The following is a 24,526-nucleotide window of genomic DNA, read 5'->3' on the forward strand; positions in this document are numbered from 1 at the left end:
TGGTCCCATATAGTACGTTGAATCGAGGTTGTACTGTGTATGTGTATTATTTTTATTTTTATTTATATATATATATATATATATATATATATATATATATATATATATATATATATATATATATATATATATATATATATATATATATATATATATATATATATTTATTTATTTATTTATTTATTTATTTATTTATTTAGTATAGTCTCCCTCAGAGAGGGAAAGGAAAGGGAGCAATGGCCTATGAAACTCACATGTATGAAAGTACAGTATTCATGTCTGCCATCGATCAGGGTTGAGCACCCAGAAAGGTAGGCATTTCAAAACAGACCCTTCCTAGTAGAAATATTGCAACCTGAGACCGAACAGAGGTGAGAAACTCCCCCAAAGAAAAACAAGCAACACATCACATCGTACAGCGCTCGTTTGTGCCGACCGACCCCGCGAGGGGAAGAGAGGGTCCCAGCCCACTGAGCCAGCAGCCGGACCGTCAGTTAATAGGCTGAAAAATGGAAACAAGCATCAACAACCTTGCCAGGGAGCGTCCGGGGCTCTACCCAGAAAATGGTGTTTCATTACATTCAACGCTGGTTTTTTGTGGGGGAGCACCATTGGCTCCCTGGATGGAGCTAACTACCCAAAGATAAAGAATAAAAGGGACTTACTCGGGAGACGGCTATACAGCACAACTCATAACGAAGACGACACAACTGGCTGCAACCGCCAACCCAAGGCGACAAAAGACAGCCCAAGACATATTGTCAAACACAGCAGCCAAAGCTGCAAACTTACGAACATCATGGGCATCAGAGTAGACCATAAGCTGGCTAGACTTGAGAACCCTGTGGGCGACTTACGAGACCCGAGCCCTGGAACAGGGAACAAGAAAAACCGGGTCAACCCAAAGCGCATCCCCAGACACTGAAACCGAAGTGCGCAGATAAGGGCGTAACGCCACAACCGGTCACAAAACATGATGCACCCTTGGCCTGACCAACCAAGCATCAATAACCCATGGACCCACTCCGGTAGCCCGCTGTCTTGTTCTTCGCCAGAAAAGAAGGAGAGAGCTGCAAACAAACAAAACGTCCACGCGGACCAAAAGAGTAAAAGCCTCTGCGCCGGAAGAGAGCACGAAGCTCACTGACCCAGCCCCTCAGAAGCCAAAGCCAACAACACCAAAGCTTTCTGGAAACAATTTGGACCGAAGGGGCCACCACAAACTGAGGAGAAGAAAGAATGGAGAGAACCCGGTCTAAAGACCAAAACGGCTCAGGCAGCGCATGAGCAGGCGGGAGGTGGATAAGGATACAAGAAATTTTGCCAAATGGAGCCAAAGTGACATCCACCCCGAATGCAAGCTGGAGCGGCTCCGCCAGCACCGCACGATATGAGGCGACAGTATTCGGCATATGATATTTGGGGAACTTGCAAGTGCTTGCAAGACAGTATTATCTTGAAAGAGCCAAGAAAGAAAGTCAACACAACATGATTCGAGACTGAAGACAACCCATGTAGGGAAAGGAAATGGCGAAAAAACTGCCAAGAGACTTCATATTATCGCAGAGAAAAGTCCGCAGGTGGAAAACCATGAGAAGCAGCCACCTGGTCACCAACTGATGGTGATAAATCCGCATCAGTAACTCCAGACGCAAAGCGCGGAAGAGCAGAGCGAACCAGCAAGGTCCCTCACTGGTTCAATCTGCTGAAAGAGGCGGAGCCACAGAAAACACACTGGGTTCAGACACCTCCTTCTGGCCTCCATGGGGGCCAGAAGGAGAACCCTTCCCCGATAGGATTGAAGGTAAGCCAGAACCCGAAGCAACAGCTAAACCAAGGGGAAGAGGCACAGGCAACCCCACCTCGACCAGTCCTGCTGAAAAGTGTCTACCACGAAGGCCTCGCAGTCGGGGAAGGGCGCTACATATACAGGGAGATGCCTCGACCATGCTGATATGAAGAGGTCCACCTCAGGAAGTGGGGGTTGGCGTACATTCGGCAGAACCAACTGAAGGAGTCGATGTCGACCGTCCTTTCCGTGGACAGGGAAATGAACCACGATAAACCGTCGGCCAGGTCGTTGGACACACCCCGGATATGAGCCACACAGAGTTAAACCCCGAGAACTCAGCAGAAGAGCCACTCGAAGCGACCAGCCCCAAAGAGCCATGGACCGGTCAGACCTAGCAATTCAGGCAATGAACCACCTGAGCGCAGTCCGAATGGAGCCGGAGCGTGGAGCCCCGAGCAAGTTGAATCTGACGCAGCATAAGCCACACTGCCACAAATTCCCACACCAAACTTTGAGCCCAACGGAAGGACGGAGCCCACCGCCCGTGGCCCTCTTTAACTTATTTTGGGTTATGTAGCTCCAGGGAGCTGAAAGGGCTCCCCACAGAAAACTAACATTTAATGAAATAAAATGCCATTTTTCTGGGGCTCCCTGGCACTCACCCTCCCTCTAGTCAGCAATTTGCCTCCCTCCCTCTAGTCAGTTGCTTTTATTTTTTATTTTTTTTTTTTGGGGGGGGGGGGAAGGGATCCGGGGCTCCCTCCTCCTCCTAGGGAAGGGCTGAGCAGGCAAGCGGCAGCGGTGTGTGATGTTTGCTTGTTTGCTCGTTTTCTTGAGAGTTCGGGGAGTCCTGCCTCCCTGTTCGCTCTTTTGTTGTAATTTTCTTACCAAGAGAGGATGGTCTTGTTATGCCTACCTTTCTGGGTGCCTAACCCAGGTCAATGGCAGGCAAGAAATACCCCCCAACCACAGAGAAGGGGAAGGGGGGGTGTTCCAGAGGCCATTGCTCCCTTGCCTCTCTGAGGGGGACCGGGTTCTGGCTCATGGTCCCTGGTAGGCTGAACTCCATTGACTAATGCCCTAGACTAATATATCGCATATCAGTTCGATAGCTCCAGGGAGCCAAAGGGGCTCCTCACAGAAATGGGGACCAAGCTAAACCAGATTTCAATCAAACTTTTCATCATCAGCAGAAATTCACATTTAAGAATACTGGACTGTGAGCTCGACATGCAATTCCTCCATTACCTATTATTTATATTTTTTCTAACTACAGCAGCACAAATTTGAAATAGTGTTTTAACTTATACACTCCTATCATCATTATTTTATTTTATTTGTTCAAAGAACCATTTAAAACGTTCAAACATAACCAATTTTGATATGCCATTCAAATTATAAAGATTTGTTCCAACTATGTGAAAATCTTGTATACACAACTAAATTACTTGTGGGCTTCCTTCTTGCAATGAGTACAAAACCTCTCATAGCTGCTGCTCTTTGGTATATTTTATAAATGCCTCTTATTAACATTGCCTGTCACACATGCTGCTCAAAATGCTTTTAGTTTCAAGTACGGGCATGAGGTATAAGAGCTTTTGATAATGTGGTAATGCTCATGCACACAGCTAATATTTATACAGTACCAGTAGCTGCAAAAATAATATTACAAAAAATAAGGAACACGTTCTTGAACAATACCTGGATGCACTCTCTTCAAATTGACATTATCATCTATAAAAAAAACTACGTGAGTATTTTCTATCTATTCTAAGGTGCACATGGGTGAAAATCAATACTACATTTAAAACTTCTCAAAACTTGAAGGAACAAGCAAGGAAGCAAAGCTTCATTATTTATCCCACATTCACTGAATGAAGATTTGCCTTCAAACATCCTACCGAGCGATCCTTGAAACTTTCTAGGATCAATGCCAGAGCTAAATTCTTGTGATGACCAAACCAAACATCAGAAGATGGAGAAACAACAACATTTCGGTCCATCCTGGACCATTATCAACTTGAGTAGTTCACACACAACTCAATAATGGTCCAGGCCGGAGCGAAATGTTGTTGTTGTTTCTCCAACTTCTGATTTGTGGCTTGGTAATCATATCTTCAGCCACATTATTATAACTCCTCATCTGCCTAAATTATTGTTTTATCTTAATTAAAGTCAAGATGCTTGTAATATAGAATAAAAAAAAGTTTGCAGAAATATTATGAAGAAATACTGTAAACTCTCTCATGCTCTGAATTTTATGATCAACCAAGAATTTGTATGTAAATGCCAACATTTCCTCAAGAGTCAAGACAATAAAAAAATATTAAAATTGCTAAGTATTAATAATAAGCCCATTATGAGTGAATTAGAAAAAAAAACTTTTATCTTCTTAAAATGCACTTCCATTTATACATTCAAATTTCAGTAAATCATGCATGATCTTAATACCATTCCCAAATTTCCTTCAAGCTTTGAAAATCTCTGTAATGGTGGTAACACTTTGGATAAGCAACAGTTGGCCTACAGGGTTACAGCACAGGAATTATCAAGCAAATTAAAATATTCATGGCAAACTAATCAAGCCACGAAGTACGTACACAAAGTGAATACCTTTTCAACTTGAACAATTGGCTGGGATCTCCATTTACCGAGCTGCGGGGTGAGAGGATATTTGCATGATGTATCCTACACTTGAAAATACAAGCCTCTCCTAATGTATGATGTATCCTACACTTGAAAATACAAGCCTCTCCTAGTGCATGATGTATCCTACACTTGGAAATACAAGCCTCTCCTAATGTATGATGTATCCTACACTTGAAAATACAAGCCTCTCCTAGTGCATGATGTATGCTACACTTGGAAATATAAGCCTCTCCTTAGTCAGGTTTTTATGTCTAGGCAAGATATTATAAGTTGTCTACATAGCAACTATTTCTTGCATATTTGTCAATGATTGTACTGGCCATGCTAAAAACTATCATCAACAACAGTTGAACTTTTAATTGAAGATGAATCTATGTAACTTCCCAAGCTTAACACTACAGGCTCTATAAAAGGCCAAGTGCTTTTGAATTCAAACTATTAAGGGGTGTAACTATTAATGGGGGTAAACAACTGGAAAGGATACAAGGTAATATATATCAGACATTATAAACTACAGTACCTATCTGAAATTTAAGAGCATGAAGGGAATTTTGTTCTGGCTTGAATGAACTGAAGAAGTTTTACCACTATTAAATTCAGATATTGAAAATAATGTCAATAAAATAAAATATTAATGATACTCAGCACAGATGAAATTATATTCTAATTGTTATTGAGTACTTAAGAATTGAAAATGTGGGTGACATAGCATGCATGGCACAGAAGAAAGTATGTACAGAAAAGATGATGAACATCATGTACAATGAAATCACAAGAACATGACGAATCTGTGAATAAATACCAAGGTCATTCAATGGCATGTGAACTACTAACAGGACATCTGGGTCCCTTTGGTAATGTGTGCGCGCATGAAGGAATTCAACGACACAAGTTGGATTCCATTGAATGGCCTTAATGTTAATTCATGGACACAATATTGCGCGACTTGGCAGATGCAATGATGATCCCATTGCATAGAATTAAAAATAAATAAATCACTTCATCAATGTAGTAATGACAGGAGTAGGTCTTTTCTGCACATTTATGAGGAACTTAATTGTAGGTCTTAATCTGTAAGATGTGAATTAGTCCTTCGTAAATGAATAGTAAGGATGATTTAGAGATGAAAGATTATGATGAGATCAGAGGAAATTTAAGACACGAAAGCATGGTCCCTTTGTAGATGTCACTTTGTAAAACTTATTAATTACTGTCCCAGAACTAAATCTTTCAAATACATAAAAAAATATATAATGAATGGAACTGCTAAATGTTGAAAACACACAAAAGCATTTTCTAAGTTTAAACAGAATATGTGCATATATATAATACATGAAGATGTGCTACTGGAAATTCTACTTCTGATGACACTGCATAGTCTTTTGTAAATAACCTTACAGGAAAAAATTAAAAATCATTACACTTCAGGTAATGAACTGGATAAGCAGTTCTGTTCATCTGTACACCTTAGATAGTGACTTAAATTACCTGATATTATATGAAGTAATGGAAGTTTAAGGTATCAAATGGATATATGATAAAGAGTTGCATGAGGGTCTTCAGAAAACCAGTGTTCAATGTACTGAAAAGCCATTTTTTGGGTAGAGCCTCGGAGGCTCCCTGGAGCTATTAGATGGATATTAGCTAACATTAGTACTGGGCTTGAGTTATATGTTGTTGTCATGCCTACTGGAGACCACTAGCCAGAACATGGTCCCCTCAGAGAGAGGCAAATGGAGCAATGGCTTATGAAACTCACATGTATGAAAGTATTCATATCTGTCATTGACCGGGGTTGAGCACCCAGAAAAGCAAGCGCTTCAAAACAGACCCCTCCTGGTAGAAACATTGTAACATGAGACCAAACAAAGGCAAACTATCCATCAAAGAAAAACAAGCAAACAAGGAACATGTCATCACACCGCGTGCTGCTCATTCGCGCTGATCCCCCCCCCCCCCATAGGAAGGGAAGAGGGGGTCCCAGCCCACTGAGTCGGCAGCTGGACTGTCAGTTTGGAGGCTGAAAAAATGGAAGCAAAAACTGCCGATCAGGGGAAGGGAGGGTGCCAGGGGAGGGGGGGGGGGTCCCTGGCACCATTTCAGTACATTCAACATTGGTTTTCTGTGGGGAAGCTCCCTGGAGCTAACTACCAAAACAGAAAGAATAAAAGGGACTTGCCCAGGAGGCAGCTGCACCGAACAACTCATAACAAAGATGAGACAACTGGCTGCAACTGCTGACCCAAGGTGACAAAAGACCGCTGGGGTGGGAGCCGACCCCATATCAAATTTGTACAAGGAAAGGGGGTATGAAAACCTCGGACCTTGCAACAGCAGATCCCGACCCAGAGGCATTAAAACCCAGGCAGGATCGAAAGGGGCCCAAGTGCCCCAGGCCACCTGCCCCCTCTCCCCCCACAGCCCCGGCCCAGAATGCACCAAACTAGGATCTGGGCAGAGCCGTGTCCTCAATGTCCTCCACCTTCGAAGGAAAGACAGAGTCCAAGGGAAAGGCATCCAAGACAGGGACCGGCTGGAAGGATCCAGAAACCTCGATGGGAGGAATCCTCCATCCCTGATTTGAATGGGGCAACCCCCGGAGTCGCGAGGAGGAGGGTGCACCACACCAACAAGGGGAGAACAGAAGGGTGCGGACTGAACCAAGGTCGAAGTGACATACGCCGCCAAGTCTGGGTCCCTATAACAAAAACAGGACAGCCCCGGGGTATTTGAGTGGGCAACCAATCGTGTTCATTCAGCAACCTAAACCTAGCATGCAACATGCGAGCCACTTTACCCCTAACCTCAGCTGTAGCAGTATGGGTAAATTGGAGCACAAGCAGAGAACAAGTCTCACAAGACTCCGGGTCGAAGGTGTCATCGAGCCAACAAGCAGCATGGAGGTAATACAGGTGGTGATTGTCACCCTGAGACAGAGGCAACTAGCACCCTTCAAACTTGCAAAAGGCGAGATGGTGCTTGGAAGCCTCATCCATCATGGTCAAAAAGGCACGACAGGAATTTCCAGGGCCCGCAGGGAGGTGTGTTCCTATGGGAAGCCCAGGTGCTGGACTGCCAAAGTCGGTTGAGTCCCCGTAATTGATCCAGGCAAACTGGCCTCTGTGAGATGACGCAAAGAGGACCGCCCTACTGAACCTAGGTAGCACCTAATATGAACTGTGGCAGACTCCCAACGGGTAATAAAGCAAACTAAAGATTGAAAAAGAACTCCGAGGAAGCACTACAACTCAGGGGACCAGAAAGAGTCACGGTCTACCTTGAGGTGTTTTCAGGGCTTAGCGTCCTTGCGGCACAGTTGTCGACCAGGCCTCTTCGTTGCTGGACTGGTCAACCAGGCTGTTGGATGCGGTTGCTCGCAGCCCGACTATGAATCACAGCCTGGTTGATCAGGTATCCTTTGGAGGTGCTTATCCAGTTCTCTCTTAAACACTGTGAAGGGGGTCGGCCAGTTATGCCCCTTATGTGTAGTGGAAGCGTGTTGAACAGTCTCGGGCCTCTGATGTTGATAGAGTTATCTCTCAGAGCACCTATTGCATCTCTGCTCTTCAGCGGGGGTATTCTGCACATCCTGTCATGCTTTCTGGTCTTATGTGATGTATTTCTGTGTGCAGGTTTGGGACCAGCTCCTCTACTATTTTCCATGTGTAAATTATTATGTATCTCTCCCGCCTGCGCTCAAGAGAATACAGATTTAGGCATTTAGGCAGATTTAGTCGGTTCCAGTAGGTTAGATGTTTTACCGAGTGGATTCTAGCAGTAAAGGATCTCTGCACAATCTCCAGGTCAGCAATTTCTCTGGCTTTGAAAGGGGCTGTCATTGGGCAGCAGTACTCCACTCTAGAGAGCACTAGCATCTTGAAGAGTATCATCATTGGTATAGTATCTCTAGTTTGAAAAGTTTTAGTTATCCAACCTGTCCTTTTTCTTGCAGTTATGATGGCTACTTTATTGTGTTCTTTAAAGGTAAGGTCTTCCGACATAAGTACACCCAAATCCTTTACATTGCTTTTTTGTTCTATGGTATGATTTGACTGCATTTTTGTGCATGGTTTCTGCTTTTATATTTTCATTTCTTCTGTAGTGCAAGAGCTGGAACTTTGTTGTCTACTCTCATAGAAATCCTAGTGTCATCTGCAAAGAATGATACAGTGCTATAGACTTTGTCCTTGTCTATGTCCGATATGAGGCTGAGATAAAGTACTGGAGAAAGCACAATTTCCTGGGGGACTGAGCTCTTCACGGTTGATGGTCCGAATTTTATTTTGTTGGCGATTTCACACTGGGTTATATTAGTCAAGAAATTGTAGATCTATCTGCCTATTTTTCTGGTAATTATTTTTGCATGCATTTTGTATGCAATAACACCATGGTCACATTTGTCAAAGGCTTTTGCAAAATCTATGTAAATTGTATCAGCGTTTTGCTTGTCTTCCATGGCATCCAAGGCCATGTCATAGTGGTTCAGCAACTGTGATAGGCAAGAGCACCCTGTTCTGAATCCATGTTGTCCAGGGTTATGGAGATGCAGTATTCCATGTGTTTTGTGATTTTATTTCTTAGCACACTCTCAAAGATTTTTATGATGTATGATGTTAGTGCTATCAGTTTGTAATTTTTTGTCTCTGCCTTATTTTCTTTTTTTTATAGAATGGTGCTATCTCATCTGTTTTTAGTATGTAATGGATAATGCCAGTATCTAGGCCTCCAAAGAATGTGAAGGGCCTGTGATAGTGGTTTTTTACAGTTCTTGATGAATGTGGAGTTCCAGGAATCGGAGCCTGGTGCAGAGTGCATAGGCATACTGTCCACGGCTTCTTCAAAATCAAGTGGGGATAGGGTGACATCTGATATATGGTTTGATGATGGCATCACATCCATGAAAAATTCATTTGGATTATCAATCTTTAATGTGTTTAGTGGCTAACTGAAAACATAGATGTACCGATTCCTCAGTAATTCGCTCATTTCCTTGTTGTCATCGGTGAAAGTTCCATCTCCCTTTTGCAGGGGCCCGATACTAGATGTAGTTTTTTATCTCGATTTTGCATAGGAGAAAAAATATTTTAGATTTCTCTCTTTCACTGATGGCCTTTTGCTCTCTTTGTCTCTTGGATTTTGTACGATTCTTGTAGCTTTAGTTCAATTGTTTCTATTTCTCTACCTAGCCTTCTTCGTTGTTCTTGAGATAGGGTGTGACTCAAGTTGTTCCGCGATTCGTTTTCTTCGCCTATAGAGGGAACGCCGTTCCCGTTCCAGTCTGCATATCTCCCTCTTTTTTTTCGTAGGGGTATGCAGTGTCAGCACATTTCTAGAGCTACTGAGTTTGAGGCCGCTGCGATTATGCAAACTGGGCAGCCCAGCATGCCCCAACCAGCAACTAACCACCCAGGGCCAAACGAAAGTACTGGGACCTAAGCTGACCCCAAGGATGAGGTAGCAAACTAAGCAGTCACTACCCCTATGGGTATGGGGAGCCGAAGGATCCAGAGCAGAGAACTTTGAAACCCAAAGGGTGTACTCATAGGGCGCTTAGGGAAGGGAGCCCTAAGCGCATGCAGCCCTCGGCACAAACTCCTGGCAACTCCCAGCACACAGAAGGAACACCAGCAGGATGAAGCCACTCTGGTAATCGAGGCCAGAGCAGGCGCGTCCACCCCGTATAGCTTTAACCAACAAACTGACTCTCTGGCTGCCGGCTCAGTGGGCTGAGACCCCCTCTCCCCCTCCTGGGGGTGGGGGTCGGTTGGGGGGAGGGGGGTCTGTGCGAATGAGCGGTATGCGGTGTGATGACACGTTCCTTGTTTGCTTGTTTATCTTTGGGGAAGTTTTTTGCTCTGTTCGGTCTTAGATAGCAATATTTCTACCAGGAGGGATCTGTTTTGAAGCGCCTACCTTTCTGGGTGCTCAATCCCGGTCAATGGCAAACATGAATACTTCGTACATATGAGTTTCATAGGCCATTACTCCCTTCGCCTCTCTCTGGGGGGACCATGTTCTGGCTAGTGGTCTCAGGTAGGCATGACAACACCATATGACTCAAGCCCAGTAATAATATTAGCTAATATCAGCCCAATAGCTCCAGGGAGCTGATGGGGCTCCCACACAGAAATATAAAAAGTATCTTCACATGGTTTAAAACAGACATTCAGTAACAAAACTTAAGAGATGTAAATCTTGTTAACAAATTAATTTAGAAGAAAACTGATAATATATTTTGGCCTTGATATGTAAAGAATATGATAAGAATGTAAAATGTTTTATTAATCCTATAACTTCCCAAGATGCTGAAAAACAAAAATATGATAGAAAAAATGATTAGCAACAGAAACAAAAATACAGATATAGAGTGGAATTAGAGTAGAAAGATAAAGACTTGTGAGCAGAGCAAAACAAATAAAGAACTATTATACAGATTAACAGGTAAATGATATACTGATCATATTCAGGTCTGTGACCAAGTTGCTTCTCATGATCAGGTAACTGACAAATTGTATATAAAACTACTGTAAATAATAATAGTTATCACAAGAATATACTGTATGTATTTCTTACTGACTAAATCAACCTTTTATTCAGTTTGTAATATTCATATACAAAACAATTGTAATATACCTCTCCTTAATTACATTTAATATTCGATTCATGGCACTCAAATGATCTCTTATAAATAACTACATATTGTTTACCTTCATAAGTAAAATATCAACTTTATGTTCTCCATAAGTACTAACTGACCTCTAGTAATCCTAAGTTTTCTATGTCTATTTTAGAAGTTTATACAATGAAATAACCACAATTTCGGGTCTGACCTCTTAAGAGATGGAGCTATATCATCCACAGCGGAGTTGGTCTCACTGGCCAAGCGAAGTGCAAGCTCGTGGTCCCTCCGCTCCTGCTCCTCTTGTTGAGCTAGGTGTTCCGACTCTGCTTCCTCCTTGGCCAGTTGAATCTGAACATAAACAATGTATATGTGATCAAAAGTCACCAATTAAATTTCTTGTAGAGCTTTTGCAGCATCAATAGGAAGCAAAAGTATTAAATATGGAATATTTTGAAGTAACACTGGGTTTGGTTCCTTATATGCCAGCATTGCTTCACTATTTTCCATGACTAAATATGGTCTTTTCCCATGACTTCACCTGGTAATACAATAATGCACAATTAATACAATAACAATTAACTGATTATAGTTAAACAGATATATAACAGATTTTAATAAATAGCAAATGTAGTTTAAGTAGATGAAAAATGCATGAAATCTAAGTCATGTATGGAAGCAAAATTAAAGTATTTAAGTTTCAAGTCAAAGCAATGAGGCATTTGAGATATTAAATGGAAACTTTGCAGATGAATTAGAAAAAATTATTATATAACCATAGAATATTTCTATAACAAAAATGTATAATAATACCAAGAGTTAGGATGACAACTAACCTGCAAGGCTTCAGCAGCACGACGGTCCTCTTCCTCCTGCTTGCGACGTAGCACCTCTTCTTGCTTACGCCGAGCTTCCATTTCAGCTTTCCTAAAATGAAAAGTTATGATGAATATGGAAAAATAAAATGATGCATAATGAGTTTATACACATTTTATGTTGATATGTATATTTGTAAGAAAAGAACATTGATTATAGTATTGAAATGTTTGGAAATGAATGGTATTGTGAATAGTACAACTAAAGATAAAACAGTGTCAGATGTGCAATGCATTGCAAAGTTAAATAATTTTATCAACACATTACTAAGCCCATGAAAGGAAAGTGAGGGGACTCGGGATGTTTTTTCAAGATGGGAGATAGTCACTTGAGGTCTGAGGAAGCAAACGTGTGCCCCTTTGTATGCATGGAATTTTTCGATTATTATGATATACTGTACAATCATCATCATATGTCGACTAGCTCAGTTTCTGGCGAACGAGTTTTTCAGCCTGTGCAGCACAGTGGTTAAAGGTAACACAGTTGTTAAATAATTTATGACATATTAGGTGTGGGTTATGTATGCTGGGTAAGGTGGTGAGATGATGTGAGCTTCCTCCATAACTGCCAGCGTATATCGTAAGCAATTTTTCGTAAATTTGTGATAACAGACTGTGATAACGCTGCATGTTTTCAATATTTTATTATTAGTAACACAATTAATTATCATAATGGGGCTTGTTTTCAAAATTTTATTATTAGCAAAAAATTTTTGTGCCTAGTGAACTTATTCAATATGCTCGTCCGGCTCCCTAGCCTATGATGCTTGGTCTCCCATCCGTAATACAGCCAAATTAGATACAGGGGAATTTTTTTATACATTTAAAAATAAAAAAGCGAGTCTCATACGCTGGCAAATATTGTACTTACTTCTTTCTAATTTCTTCCTCCTCTTTTCTCTTCCTCTCCTCTTCCTCTTTTTTCTTCCTCTCCCTCTCCATCTCGTCCTGAATGCGACGGAGTCTCTCCTGTTCATCGGCATTCTTTTGCTGGGTAAGCTTTTTATGCAAAACACTCAGCTCAGCATTCATAGAGTTAACAAGCCCATTAACCTCCTTATCAATTTGCTCGCGGGTCATAATAGTTGCCTGTTGGATAAGAAAATGAACAATATGTTCACTACTAAAAAAAAATAAAAAAAAAAAAAAAAATAAAAAAAAAACAGCGTTGAATGCAATGAAACCCCATTTTCTGGGCGAGACCCTGAGGCTCCCCGGAGATATCCAGGCCGATATGCTGATGTCAGACTCTGGCATCAGTTATGTGTATGGAGTTCTGTGGGCCTACCGGGGACCACGAGCCAGAACCTGGCCCCCTCAGAGAGGCAAGGGGAGCAATGGCCTATAGAAGCTCCCGTGTGGTTGGAAGCATTCTACGTCTGCCATCGACCGGGTCAGGCACCCAGAAAGGTAAGCATTCCAAAGCAAACCCCTATTCTGGTGAAAATATTGCTACCAAAAGCCGATCAAGTGGATAGAACTCCCCAAACAAAAAAACAAGCAAACTAGTATGACGTCACCCGTTGCCGTGTCGCCGTCTGCACAGTTCCCCAATCCATCCACGGAAGGGGGAAGGTGGAGCCCCAGCCAGGGAGCATCCGGGGCACAACCAGAAAATGGCGTTTCATTTCATTCAACGCTGGTTTTCTGTGGGGGAGACCAATCGGTTTCCTGGAGCTACATAACCAAAGACAGGGAAAAAGAGGGACGTACCCGGGAGGTGCCTGCCACACACTCCTCAACACGAAATTGAGACAACGGGCTGCAACCTGTGACCCAAAACAACCCAGGAACGCCCAGGAGCAGGAAAGTTAACCAAATAACAGATGGCCAGGACCCTGTTCAACCCAAAGTGCATCCCCAGCCACCAAAGCCAGAGCATGCAGATAACGGTGAAGAGCTGCAACTGGACACAACACATGATGTACCCCTGGCCTGGCCAATCAAGCATCAATGACACAGGATCCTTCCGGAAAGCAGCTGTCTCATTCTTCACCAGAAAAGATGGAGAAAGCTGCAACTGAACAAACCTACTACCAGGACCGAAAGAGCAGAAACTACTGTGCCGGAGGAGAGCATGAAGCTCACCGACCCGACCCCCAGAGGCCAATGCCAACAAAAACAGAACCTTGTACAAACAATCTTGAACCAAAGGGGCCACCATAAATCAAGAAGAGGAAAGATAGGAGAGCAACCTGTCTAAGGACCAGGATGACTAAGGCGGTACATGAGCAGGCCGGAGGGAAAATGAAGCACAAGAAAGCTTACGGAACGGGGTCAAAAGTGACATCCACCACGAACGCAGGCTGGATTGGCTCCGACCAGTACCGTACAATACGAGGCGACAGTATTAGGCATCAAATGAAGGTACTGAAAAAGCAAAGATAGAAAGGACGCTTCTGGCTCCAAAAACAGCCAGAAGCGGAACCGCAGCCGCAACAGCGTCGCAGGAGGGAGAGACAAGAAAGCAGTCAGAGAGTCCCACACCAGACCCAGCCAGGTCCGAACCTGAGAAGGAACCAAAAGGGGCTTCCTCCAGTTCACTATGAACCCAAACCCAGCGAGCTGGGAAAAAACCGTATTCCTGGCGAGCAGACACGCAGACTGGCTCGGAACCCACACCAGCTAGAACCTGAACCCCTAACAAAAGCAAACAGGTCACCACAACCCAGTAAGGCGTATGAACACTCGAGGTGCCAGATTCAAGTCGAATGGAAAGCAACGAAAGCGGTAAGCTTGTTGCCCCACAACAAAACCAAGCCAGTCACTGAACCCCAGATGAATCGGGACGTGTACAATAAAATTATAAAACCCATACACGTCCCAGAGGTCCAGAGACACCATCCAGGCACCTGGCGCCAAAAGCAGCCGGACCCGAGACAGAGTGGTCATCCAAAAGGAAGGGCAAAAGACCCAGGGATTCAGACTAGACAAGTCCAGTGTGAATCACAAATCCGCACAGTCCCATTTCTGAACTGAAAACAAGTGGGAAACCCACCTGAAGGACGTTGTCGTTTCGACCACACCCAAGCGAACCCACTCCCGGTTGACCTGACAGAGCACAGGAAAAGAGGCCTGCCCTGCCAGCCCCGATATCCCTGAAGGAGGAGGAGTGACCCAACGCCACCACAGGTCAGAGGAAACGAGCCGAAATGCCCACGAATCGTGGGACCAGGCGAGAGCAAACAGCGCGAGCGTCCCCCATCCTATCGCCCCATCAACAGGGCAACCCGCGAAAGGGCAGACGACCCCTACGAGAGCCCAACCGATGCTAAGAGTGATCACTGCGCCGACCAGACTCCGACGGCTCCAGAGGAGGTGCCGGCCCCGAATCTGGCACTACTGGCTTACAATGACCGAAGGAACCCCGAGATCTGGTACAACCCTTCTGGGCAGGACCTCCATGGCCCCCCCGGAGAACCTACAAGTTCGACAAAGGCCGTCAACTAGACGAAGCCGCTTGCAGAAAAAGCACCACCGCAGATTCTGCAAACAGCAACGGACAAAAAGGTGATGAAAATCTAAGAGCCAGGGCCCAAGACGATTCCAAAATTTAGACGAGCACCGTCTGTTAGCACGCGAGGCGAGAAGCGAAGAACAGACACCGCCTCCCTTAGAAACGGCGCATACAGCTTCACCAAAGCAGCCGGCGCCTAAGCTGCCGAAGCAAGCACACTGGACCCTGGCCGGAATCCAGCTCCTCCACACCCAGCACGAGACAATCCGAAGACAGCTCCAGCAGGGAAAAGAAGTGCAAGACCGAAGCCAAGAGCCCACGGGCGCACAAATCCTCGGCCACTAGGGATGCCGAAAGGGAGGGAACCTGAACATGAAGTCACACCTGGCCAACATCATAAGGAAGGATGGGGGCGAACAAGCACACATTGAGGTGCTCCAACTCACCCCCAAGAAAAACCTGAATGACCGTAAGCAACTCTCGCCATACAAGTGCGCATTCCGACAAGACGAATGCCAAGCCCCCCAAAGAAGAAAAGGCAGTCTGCCAGCCAGGAAGACTCCGGCACCTTGTAATGCACCCAATAAAGAAAAAAAAGAGCGAAACTCAAAAAGAAGGCTTCATTATCGAGGCGTAATGCAGGTCTCGCAGGAGGTAAGCCGCAAGGGGCCTTCCATACCTTCCTCAGTGGGATGTGGGAAGCCAAAAACCTCCAGGAGGGAACTGAAGAACCCAAGAAAACTCGGACCCGAACCCAGGAAGGAGTCGAACTCTTAACAAAATCGTACAGGGTGGGGAAAAGAAAAACCCCCTCCTCCTGTAACAACAAGCCCTGTGTCGAGGGCACCAAACACCCAAGGAGGGACAAGTGGGGCTCAGGCCCCTCCCAAGTCAACTCCTCGCCAGCCCCGGAAACCTCCACGTCAGGACCTGGGGCCGAGTCGTCCTCCAAACCCTCTGTAACGCTGGAGAAAAAGTGGAGTTCACTGGAAAAGCAGGGATGAAGGGGGCCCGCTGGCGTGGCCCAAAAGCTCCGGCAAGAGGACCAGGTTCGAATGCCTCCGCCGCCTATCCGGAAGGGGAAATCCCCGAAGCCACCAGTCTCACTACCAGTATAATTCTGCGGGGCAGCTGCGGGGGCATCCGGAAAGGCAACCAACCTCGCACGTTGCTGCAATTTAAACCTTGCATGCAATGCTAAAGCTGCCTTCACCCAAATATCAGTCTCAGTGGACTGGGTGAATGGAGTACAAGCAAAGAACACCACTCGCAGGACTCCAGGTCATAGGTGTCACTGACCCTAACAAGCAGCAAGGCAGAGGCAGACGGTGAGTGTCACCCCAGAACAGGGGGACAGAGCAACCTACAAACTCGCACAAGGCGAGGTGGGACTCCGAGGTCTCCTACATTGGACCACTGAGCCCCAATGGGGGGTTTCCAGGGCTCTTAGGCTGGCTGCTAAGGGAAGCCCAGGCGAGGAACTGCTAACCGGTTATCCCAGAGCTACCAAGCAAACAATCTAAAACCTGAACCCCCTGCGACGTGTGCAACCACAAGGACCTAATGGAGGACCACCAAAAACCTACAAGTGGTCCTACCGCCACACCTGGCAGACCCCCGCCAGGCAAAACAAAACAAAAACAAAAGAAAAACCCTGCAAAAACACGTCTCCAGGAAAACAGAACTGGTTGCTATGTGTATATCAGACAGCTGCACAGTACCTCGCGCCCCAGCCAGCAACGGAACTACCTCCTAACCCAAGGAAAAACAGGAGTAAGAACCTCCCCAGCTGAACCCCCAAGGGTGGACAATCAACAAGCAGCGACAGAACCACACAGAGGTAGCTGCTCCTGAACGGCTCATGGAAGATAACCCTGAGGCTGCAAAGGCAGCACTTACAGAGCACCTAGGGAAGGCAGCACTTACAGAGCACCTAGGGAAGGCAGCCCTAGGTGCATGCAGCCCCAGTACTCTTGTGTTACATCTGGTTCACACACCACCAAAACAGAGCAACAACACCACACTGCAGCACTGCGCAAAGAGTGGAGCCAGAGCGATCGACCGTCACCAACACAACAGCCTCTTGAACTGAGGGAGGGGGTGGGGGGGTGCGCAGACGGAGGATGCGCGGCGTTTGTGGTGACGTCATACTTGTTTCCTTGGTTTTGAATGGGGAGTTCTGTTGCTAGTTTGGCTTTTGATTTGCAATTTATCTGATGAGCAGTAGTTTGTTTTGGAATTCCTACCTTTCTTGGTGCCTGATCTGGTAGATGGCAGACAAAGACTGCTTCCAATTACATGGGGGTGTCTTTAGGCTATTGCTCCTCGTGCCTCTCTTGAGGGGGGCCAGGTTCTGGCTCTGGTCCCCGGTAGGCCTAGAACTCCTTCAACTGACTGTTGCCACGGTCTAATATATACACATCAGCTCGGTATAGCTCCGGGGAACCGAAGGGGCTCTCCACAGAAAAAAGCATTATGTAGCAGAAACACAATGGTATTGAAACTTATTAAGAAATACAGTTCTGCTAATATAGAATGGTATCAGTAGTTATTACATCTTCAGTAATGTCTGATGGAAGAGATGACCTGTACAATAAATTCCCCATGAACCCTTAGTTCAACAACTAGCCGCTTGGTGTTAGTGGTGCCATTGGAATACTGATCAGCTGTTGTAAATGGCGAGTTGTATGGCTATGCTTTCTACTACTGTAATGTATTATGTGTTAACCATTGTGATATTATATCATTTTGTGGTGAAATTTGTTTTACCAATAATTTAGACAATTCTAAGACACTTTTTTTGAAACAAGTGATATGCAAGGAGCGTTAGGTTGGGCATTTCACTTGTTTATCTCTCGGTGGTAAAGGTTCACATTTTATGATTGACAGCAAGTCGACCCCTGGTTTTGGAGAGAGAGACTTTTAGGCTTTAAATGTCAACTTATACGCTGGCACATGCAGTATTTATGGTCGTGGAACTTTTTTACAGGTAAACATGACAAGAAAAATTATAGTCAAGAAATTGAAATACATGAAGTGTGACATCCCAACAACTCTCCAGTGGTAAACCATAATCATACTAATAATAAATAATCATACAGTACTGTAATATGTTAAGAATGGCACCTCTAAATACAATGTTAGTGCCTTTCAATGGAAAAGCAGTATAGAACCTACTTAGCAGTAGATAAATGCAACAGATTAAATCCTACCTGTATTTTCCTGATGGTAGCATCCATGTTAGCCTCCAGCTTTTTAACTACTGCTAATGATGAATCCTTTTCTTTTTTTAGTTGATTAACAATTCCCAACATTTGTTGCAACTGACCCTGTGGATTGAAGCAATATCAAGCATTAAAATACAATGAAATTACAATGAATGCATGAGCAATATCTTGTCATATACCCATATCAACGATACATTTTCACCTATTTTATCGTGATCATTATATGTGGTACCACACACATTTACGGGAAATAATTAGTTTAAATATTCAACATTAGTATATCCCAAAGTAATCAATTTCAGGCAAATATACCTCAATGCAATTTTCCATTATCTATTATCTATAAAAAATATTCTGTGGAACAAAATGAAACTAATGTGTTTTTAAATACAGTATAACAGTGTTATGATCTCAGCCTACAGGAGAAACGAGTCTCCCTCCTTGAGAGTTATTCAGCAAGCCTGACCTGATTAGAAGGTCTAGCAAATATTGAGGTAATAACCCATATGTAAAATAGTTGCTTGGATATGTATAACAATTTGAGATTATGGGCAATGAAGAAGAACACAGATAAATGACTGGCTAGGAGATGTGGACATTTTGCTGGAGGCGTGAGGCTCGCTTCTGGAAGGGCTTTGACCTCACTTGAGTGCCAGACATCGCAGGGGAAAGCCGCGCTCCGTGAGCTCCCGCCAGAAGGGAACCCCTAGTGATATATCTCGAAGAGAAGAGAAGTGTGTAGACGTGCCAGCTGTGGAACCGAGCTGGGAACGTTGTGCTCTCAAGTCCTGGTCGACGAGCAGAGTTTAATAAGCTGCTCAGAGGCATTTTCGTGGGCTGTGTGGAGCGCCCTGACCAGACGCCGTAAGAGGGAAAGCGCCCTCGACCAGTTAATCTGTGGTAAGCACGATATACGCCAGTTCATAGTGATTGCTTGTAGTTGGTCGTGTGCCCAGCGACAGTAGCGATGTTTATTTATAAGTTAGACATGTTTTAATAAGGCAGAAAGCCTGAAATAGAGTGAAGAGGGAGGAGCACGGAGCGACGTCCGTCCCCTCTGAGCTCTGACAGACGACTGAGGGAGCCCGGCTCCTGACGGAGGAAGACCCTCCCAGCGAGTGAGGACCGCCGCCGGGCGAGGTGGAGTATGGACCCGCCCAAAACGGGGGAGTCCACTCTCACTGTATGTAGAGAACAGATAGAGGTTTGAGGCAAGCATATTATGTGGTTATTTTTGTTTATGTGTTAAAGGGGAACATTTTATTGGAGTGTCGATGGGTTGCAGGTTTGTCTTTGGGGAAGAAGTTGCTGAGAACTTCGAAGCCAGCCTAGATGAAGTAATTGATGAGACTCCAAGGTAGTGAAGCAGAGGACCTCGAGCTGTGAGGAGAAGCAGTGAAGAGGAGTGTCACGTGCTTCTGTAGAGGTGGTGTAGCAGCCAAGAGAGCTGTGGAGGAACCTAGCAGAAGGGTGAAGCACCGTAGTTACTCAAGGAAACTTCATGATAGCAGCCTGGAGGAGCTGCAGAGGATCCTGGTAGTGAAGCCCGGAAGAACCTGAAGATATCAGGGTAGTGAACTTCCAGAGGTGGAAGGGGAAGTTCTGGTGGATTACTAGTAGGGAGTTGATAGTGTTTGGTTGTCATTAGCGTGCAAGACGCAGTGAGAGGTGAGTGACTGTTTGCATTCTTATGTCAAGGAGTGTTTTATACTGAAGTTTAGAGTTACAGTCGTAGGCTGGATTACCTACAGATGTATGCGTTCTAGGACTGATAGGGTGATCGATTGATCATTGCAGTGTAGCAAGGAACATTTATACTGATATATGTTATTGCATTCAAATGCTGATTTTCTATATATATATTATCTTGCTGATGGTGCAACAGTGTATGTAGACTTGATCAACTTGAGGAGGTTGATAGTATCAGGTGGTGAACCAGGAGATAGGATACCACTTGATAAGCTGATGGTAGAGTTCTGGTTGTGTTGGAGAGCAACCTGATTGTAATAGTATAGAGTATAGGATTCATTATTATTATATGTGTGTATGTATTGTGTATGTGCTTTGTCCAGTAAATGTGTCACAATTTGCTGGTGTTTGCCCTTGTCCTAGTGAGGCTTCCCAGGAGGTAGTAAAGAAGGAGAGAGAAAGAGAGAAAGAACCAAGAACCACTGCTGTGGACAGGGTAGGAGGTAATACTAGTAAGTCATAGGGGATTGAGGAGATCATATCTCATAAGGAGAGAGTGGGGAGTCACAGCGGCTCGAGTGGGTGTGTGCACGTGACAACGAAGCTAAGTGTTGGAGCCGCATCCCCTAAACGTGTGACGTTGAGCCCCTCTCCAAGAGCCAGAAGCGCCAAGGGTGATCTCCTAGTATAAGCACTCTACCGAGTTGTGGGTTGGGTTGTCCATAGAGAAGGACCAACGACGACAACACCAACCAACCCACAGTCTATAATACATATTAACACTTAGACAGCAGCTATGGTGTGTACTGTAGGTGAACAGGGTTTTATTTTAGTTTACAATAATGAGGTACAAGGTAAGGCATAGCTAAAGCTAATTAAGTTCTCAAACTTAGTGATCAAGTTGATCATTAAAATTTAAGATAAATTGTCTAAAACTGACTAAAATACAAAGGAAGACCTGACCTATGACTGACTATAATTACTTACAAGGAGTCAACTTCTGAAACTGAACCTGCAGAAGCCTATGACTAATTATTGATATAAATTAATCTTACACCATACCTGTAGACTCTTAATCTTCATTACACCCAAGTAGCGAGGTCGGTGCTTTTTCCTGGCATTATACATTTTCACATTCTTTTGGATAATTATAAGCTGTTCACGGCGATATAGGATCTTATTTTTCACTGAAAATTAAAAAATAATATGGTCTTAATATATACTAAGGTCTAATTCAATACAGGTTATCTTATTAAAATATCTTTAAGCTCATTGTGAATACAACAATAAAGAAATGGCAGTTTGTTAGCAATTTTAAAAACAAATTCCCATTACAAAATTCAATACAAACAACACGAAGTTTACCAAGACATTTAAGTATACTGTAACTTGAATTACTAAGTATAAAACAAACATTGTTTCAATGTATTAGCATTTATGTTGAAAAACAAAAAATCCAGTAATAGTTTAAAAAAATAAGCTCTGTGTAACTAACATTTTATGACAGAGAGGGCACACCACTGGGACTTCTTCCATCGTGATTGCATGAGCCATTTCTTCACCTTAGAGACCAGGAGTTGAAGGTTTTCTGGATCGCTCTTCATCAACTGATCAAATTCGGCAAACTTGCCTGGCCGGAAGAATACCTTAGTCATACCAAATTTGAAATCTTTTTCGTCTAGACCAAGTGCCTTGAAGAGCGACTGGAAGAAAAAAAGTGTAAATAATGTAAGTTTACAGTGTCTGGGGTTAATTGTGTACACCACTGATTTAGGGTGAAAATCTCTGCAGCATTGTGTGAAATCAATCTCGAGTCCTGGGTTACTCTAGGCTCATGCATTACCAATTAGACCATGATTAAGTTCATCACAGTCCAGTTGGTAATGGTTACAGCTGGGATTCAACGCCAAGGCTAAAAGGCCCACTCCACTTTCCATTACTAATACTGTTAATATTATACTTATAGAAATGCACTTCATTTCTATCTAACAAGTATATACACTAATTGCTGTTTCAGGCAGAATTATTATCTATAAAATTTTATTCTTCCATTTCATACATTCCAGAAAACATTAATAGCAACCTTATATATGACATACCTTACAGAAGAGTCGGGGATCTAGCCTGGCAAGCTCTGCTGGTAGATACTTTTTGTACATACTGTAGAGGTCATGGAAAGGTGCACGGGATGGGTAGCCCTGCTGCATGAGCTCTAGTACTGAAGTCATTCCGGAGCATTGAAGCTGCGACAGAATTGGTCCTCCTTCAAATTCGTGATCCACCATCTTGACGTTAGGCTTGATGCATCGAATGAAGTTGGTTCCCTAAAGGAAAAATATATCCATTTTATCAAAGCTTCACTTAACACTTTCGCGCTTTCCGCAAAGGTCACTCAGCCAACCGAATGTGCGCGCAGCGTTTTTATCGCTTAAGCGTAAAAACAAAAATGTGTATACTCTTTTTACTCTTCTGACCTTAGTTCTCATGCTACGTATTTCATTTTGGTACCAACGTGTTCGCAATAAAATTCTCTAGAAGAACATCAGTAAAAAAAGTCACGAAACGTATAGGGATACCAGCACCAAATAAATAACTACGAAGATGACTCGCCGTGAGCGCCCATCAGCAACAAAATGTTTTTACTCTTGGGATTGTAATCACCTCCACACTTATTCTACAGCGTTAATTTTGGTATCAATGGACTCGCAATGAAATTCCCAACACGGTGATATGAATATAAGCGTAGAATAATGATGCGGCCCGCCCGCAAGAGTGTGGGAAGTGGTGAAATTGTTACCCGGTATCGGTGACGGGACGACGCTCGGCGCTTTGAAAGTTTATACTTATTTCACTCTCATGACATTAATTTTCTATGTATGTCATTCATTTTTGTGTCAATGTGTTCGCAATAGAATGTTCTATGTGCCCATAGGTAAAAAATATCAACAAAGCGTAAGTTAGAATAGCGCCAAATATAAAACAACGCTGGAACATATCAGTGAGCGTCAAACACACACGAAATGTTTTTACTTTTGTTATGTTTGTCAAGTTTATACTTGTTGCACACAGTTATTTTTGGTTGTATATTGATCGGAATAAAATTCCCTAAACAGACATATGCATATAATACATGATATGGGGGAAGCATTACCAGTATAAACGGCTAAAGTCACCCACCTGCAACCCGTTTGGGACAAAATACCATTTGATCGAAGTTATCCACACCTTTCATGAACTTATTGTACCATGCAGCCTAGTGGTGAGAAAGAGAGCCTCATAGCGCGCAGTTTGAAACAAACCCAAAGTAAATCGGATAAAAATTGAATTTTATACAAATATTTTAAAAGAGGACTCAACTTTATGTCCACTATGCGTTAGCGTTAGACGAAACGGGACGCGCCGGCGCGTCCAGATAGCGCGAAAGTGTTAATTAAGAGCTGAATTATTTTTACTACATTTTAACGTCACAAACCCTTTTTCCATATAGTAAGTTTAATAATATAAGATGTAAATGATAACTATTACCTTGGTTGGTAATAATTGTGGTAAAATTCAGCCTCTGAATATGAAGAACTCTTTTCTAAGCAAGGCTCTATGATCCTCACTTGTGCTGGCACAAGCTGGAGAAGGAGTGAAAGGTGGGTTATCTCATGTCCCATGGGGGTATATATTTGGGTGACTATTGCCTTCCACTACCTGGCTCTTTCTGCTCCCCCCATAGCTGCATGCACAATTTTGTTTCCTTTCTCTTAGTGGAGGTATGTGGCTCTTGATTTAGAGCCTTGGTCACCTGGTTATGACCAAAGGATAGATTTTGCTTTGTGGCAGGGCTGGGCACGGTACTGGTACATACCTCTGCTTACCTGGGTTGCTGTACAAGACCTTGTTAGAGGATTTATTTTGTTCCCATTTAACAATACTTCGGCACTAGTTCCCAAAGCAGCAGACACATTTATTAAGGCTGTGGAATGTATATCCACTTTCTTAATCTGACTACAGTATAATGTTTCTTCAAGTTTGGTTCACTATACTATTGGTGGTTGCAGATGATGAGTCACAATAACGTGGCTGAAATATGTTGACCAGACCACACACTAGAAGGTGAAGGAATGACGACGTTTTGGTCCGTCCTGGACCATTCTCAAGTCGATTGTGACATTCTCACAATCGACTTGAAAATGGTCCAGGACCACTGGTGTTTATTGATGTTCTAATATG

At 43.7% G+C, this 24,526-nt stretch overlaps 1 protein-coding gene across 7 annotated transcripts in view; it reads right to left on the minus strand.

The window, feature by feature from the left end:
• jar (Myosin heavy chain 95F jaguar) overlaps positions 1-24,526 on the minus strand; it is a 371,085-nt gene that overhangs the window by 75,841 nt on the left and 270,718 nt on the right. For 6 of the 7 annotated variants that reach the window (XM_069332229.1, XM_069332227.1, XM_069332230.1 and 3 more), the window contains 7 exons: positions 22,408-22,632; positions 21,804-22,011; positions 21,371-21,495; positions 18,605-18,721; positions 12,807-13,024; positions 11,897-11,987; positions 11,272-11,411 (listed from right to left, as the gene is read on the minus strand). In XM_069332229.1, coding sequence (XP_069188330.1) covers positions 11,272-11,411; positions 11,897-11,987; positions 12,807-13,024; positions 18,605-18,721; positions 21,371-21,495; positions 21,804-22,011; positions 22,408-22,632 — 1,124 coding nt within the window. Of the gene's footprint in view, positions 1-4,405; positions 4,448-11,271; positions 11,412-11,896; positions 11,988-12,806; positions 13,025-18,604; positions 18,722-21,370; positions 21,496-21,803; positions 22,012-22,407; positions 22,633-24,526 lie in introns of all 7 variants that reach the window. The other variant, XM_069332228.1, reaches the window with a different exon arrangement.

Source organism: Procambarus clarkii, chromosome 27 (assembly GCF_040958095.1).
Source record: "Procambarus clarkii isolate CNS0578487 chromosome 27, FALCON_Pclarkii_2.0, whole genome shotgun sequence".
NCBI lineage: Eukaryota > Metazoa > Arthropoda > Malacostraca > Decapoda > Cambaridae > Procambarus > Procambarus clarkii.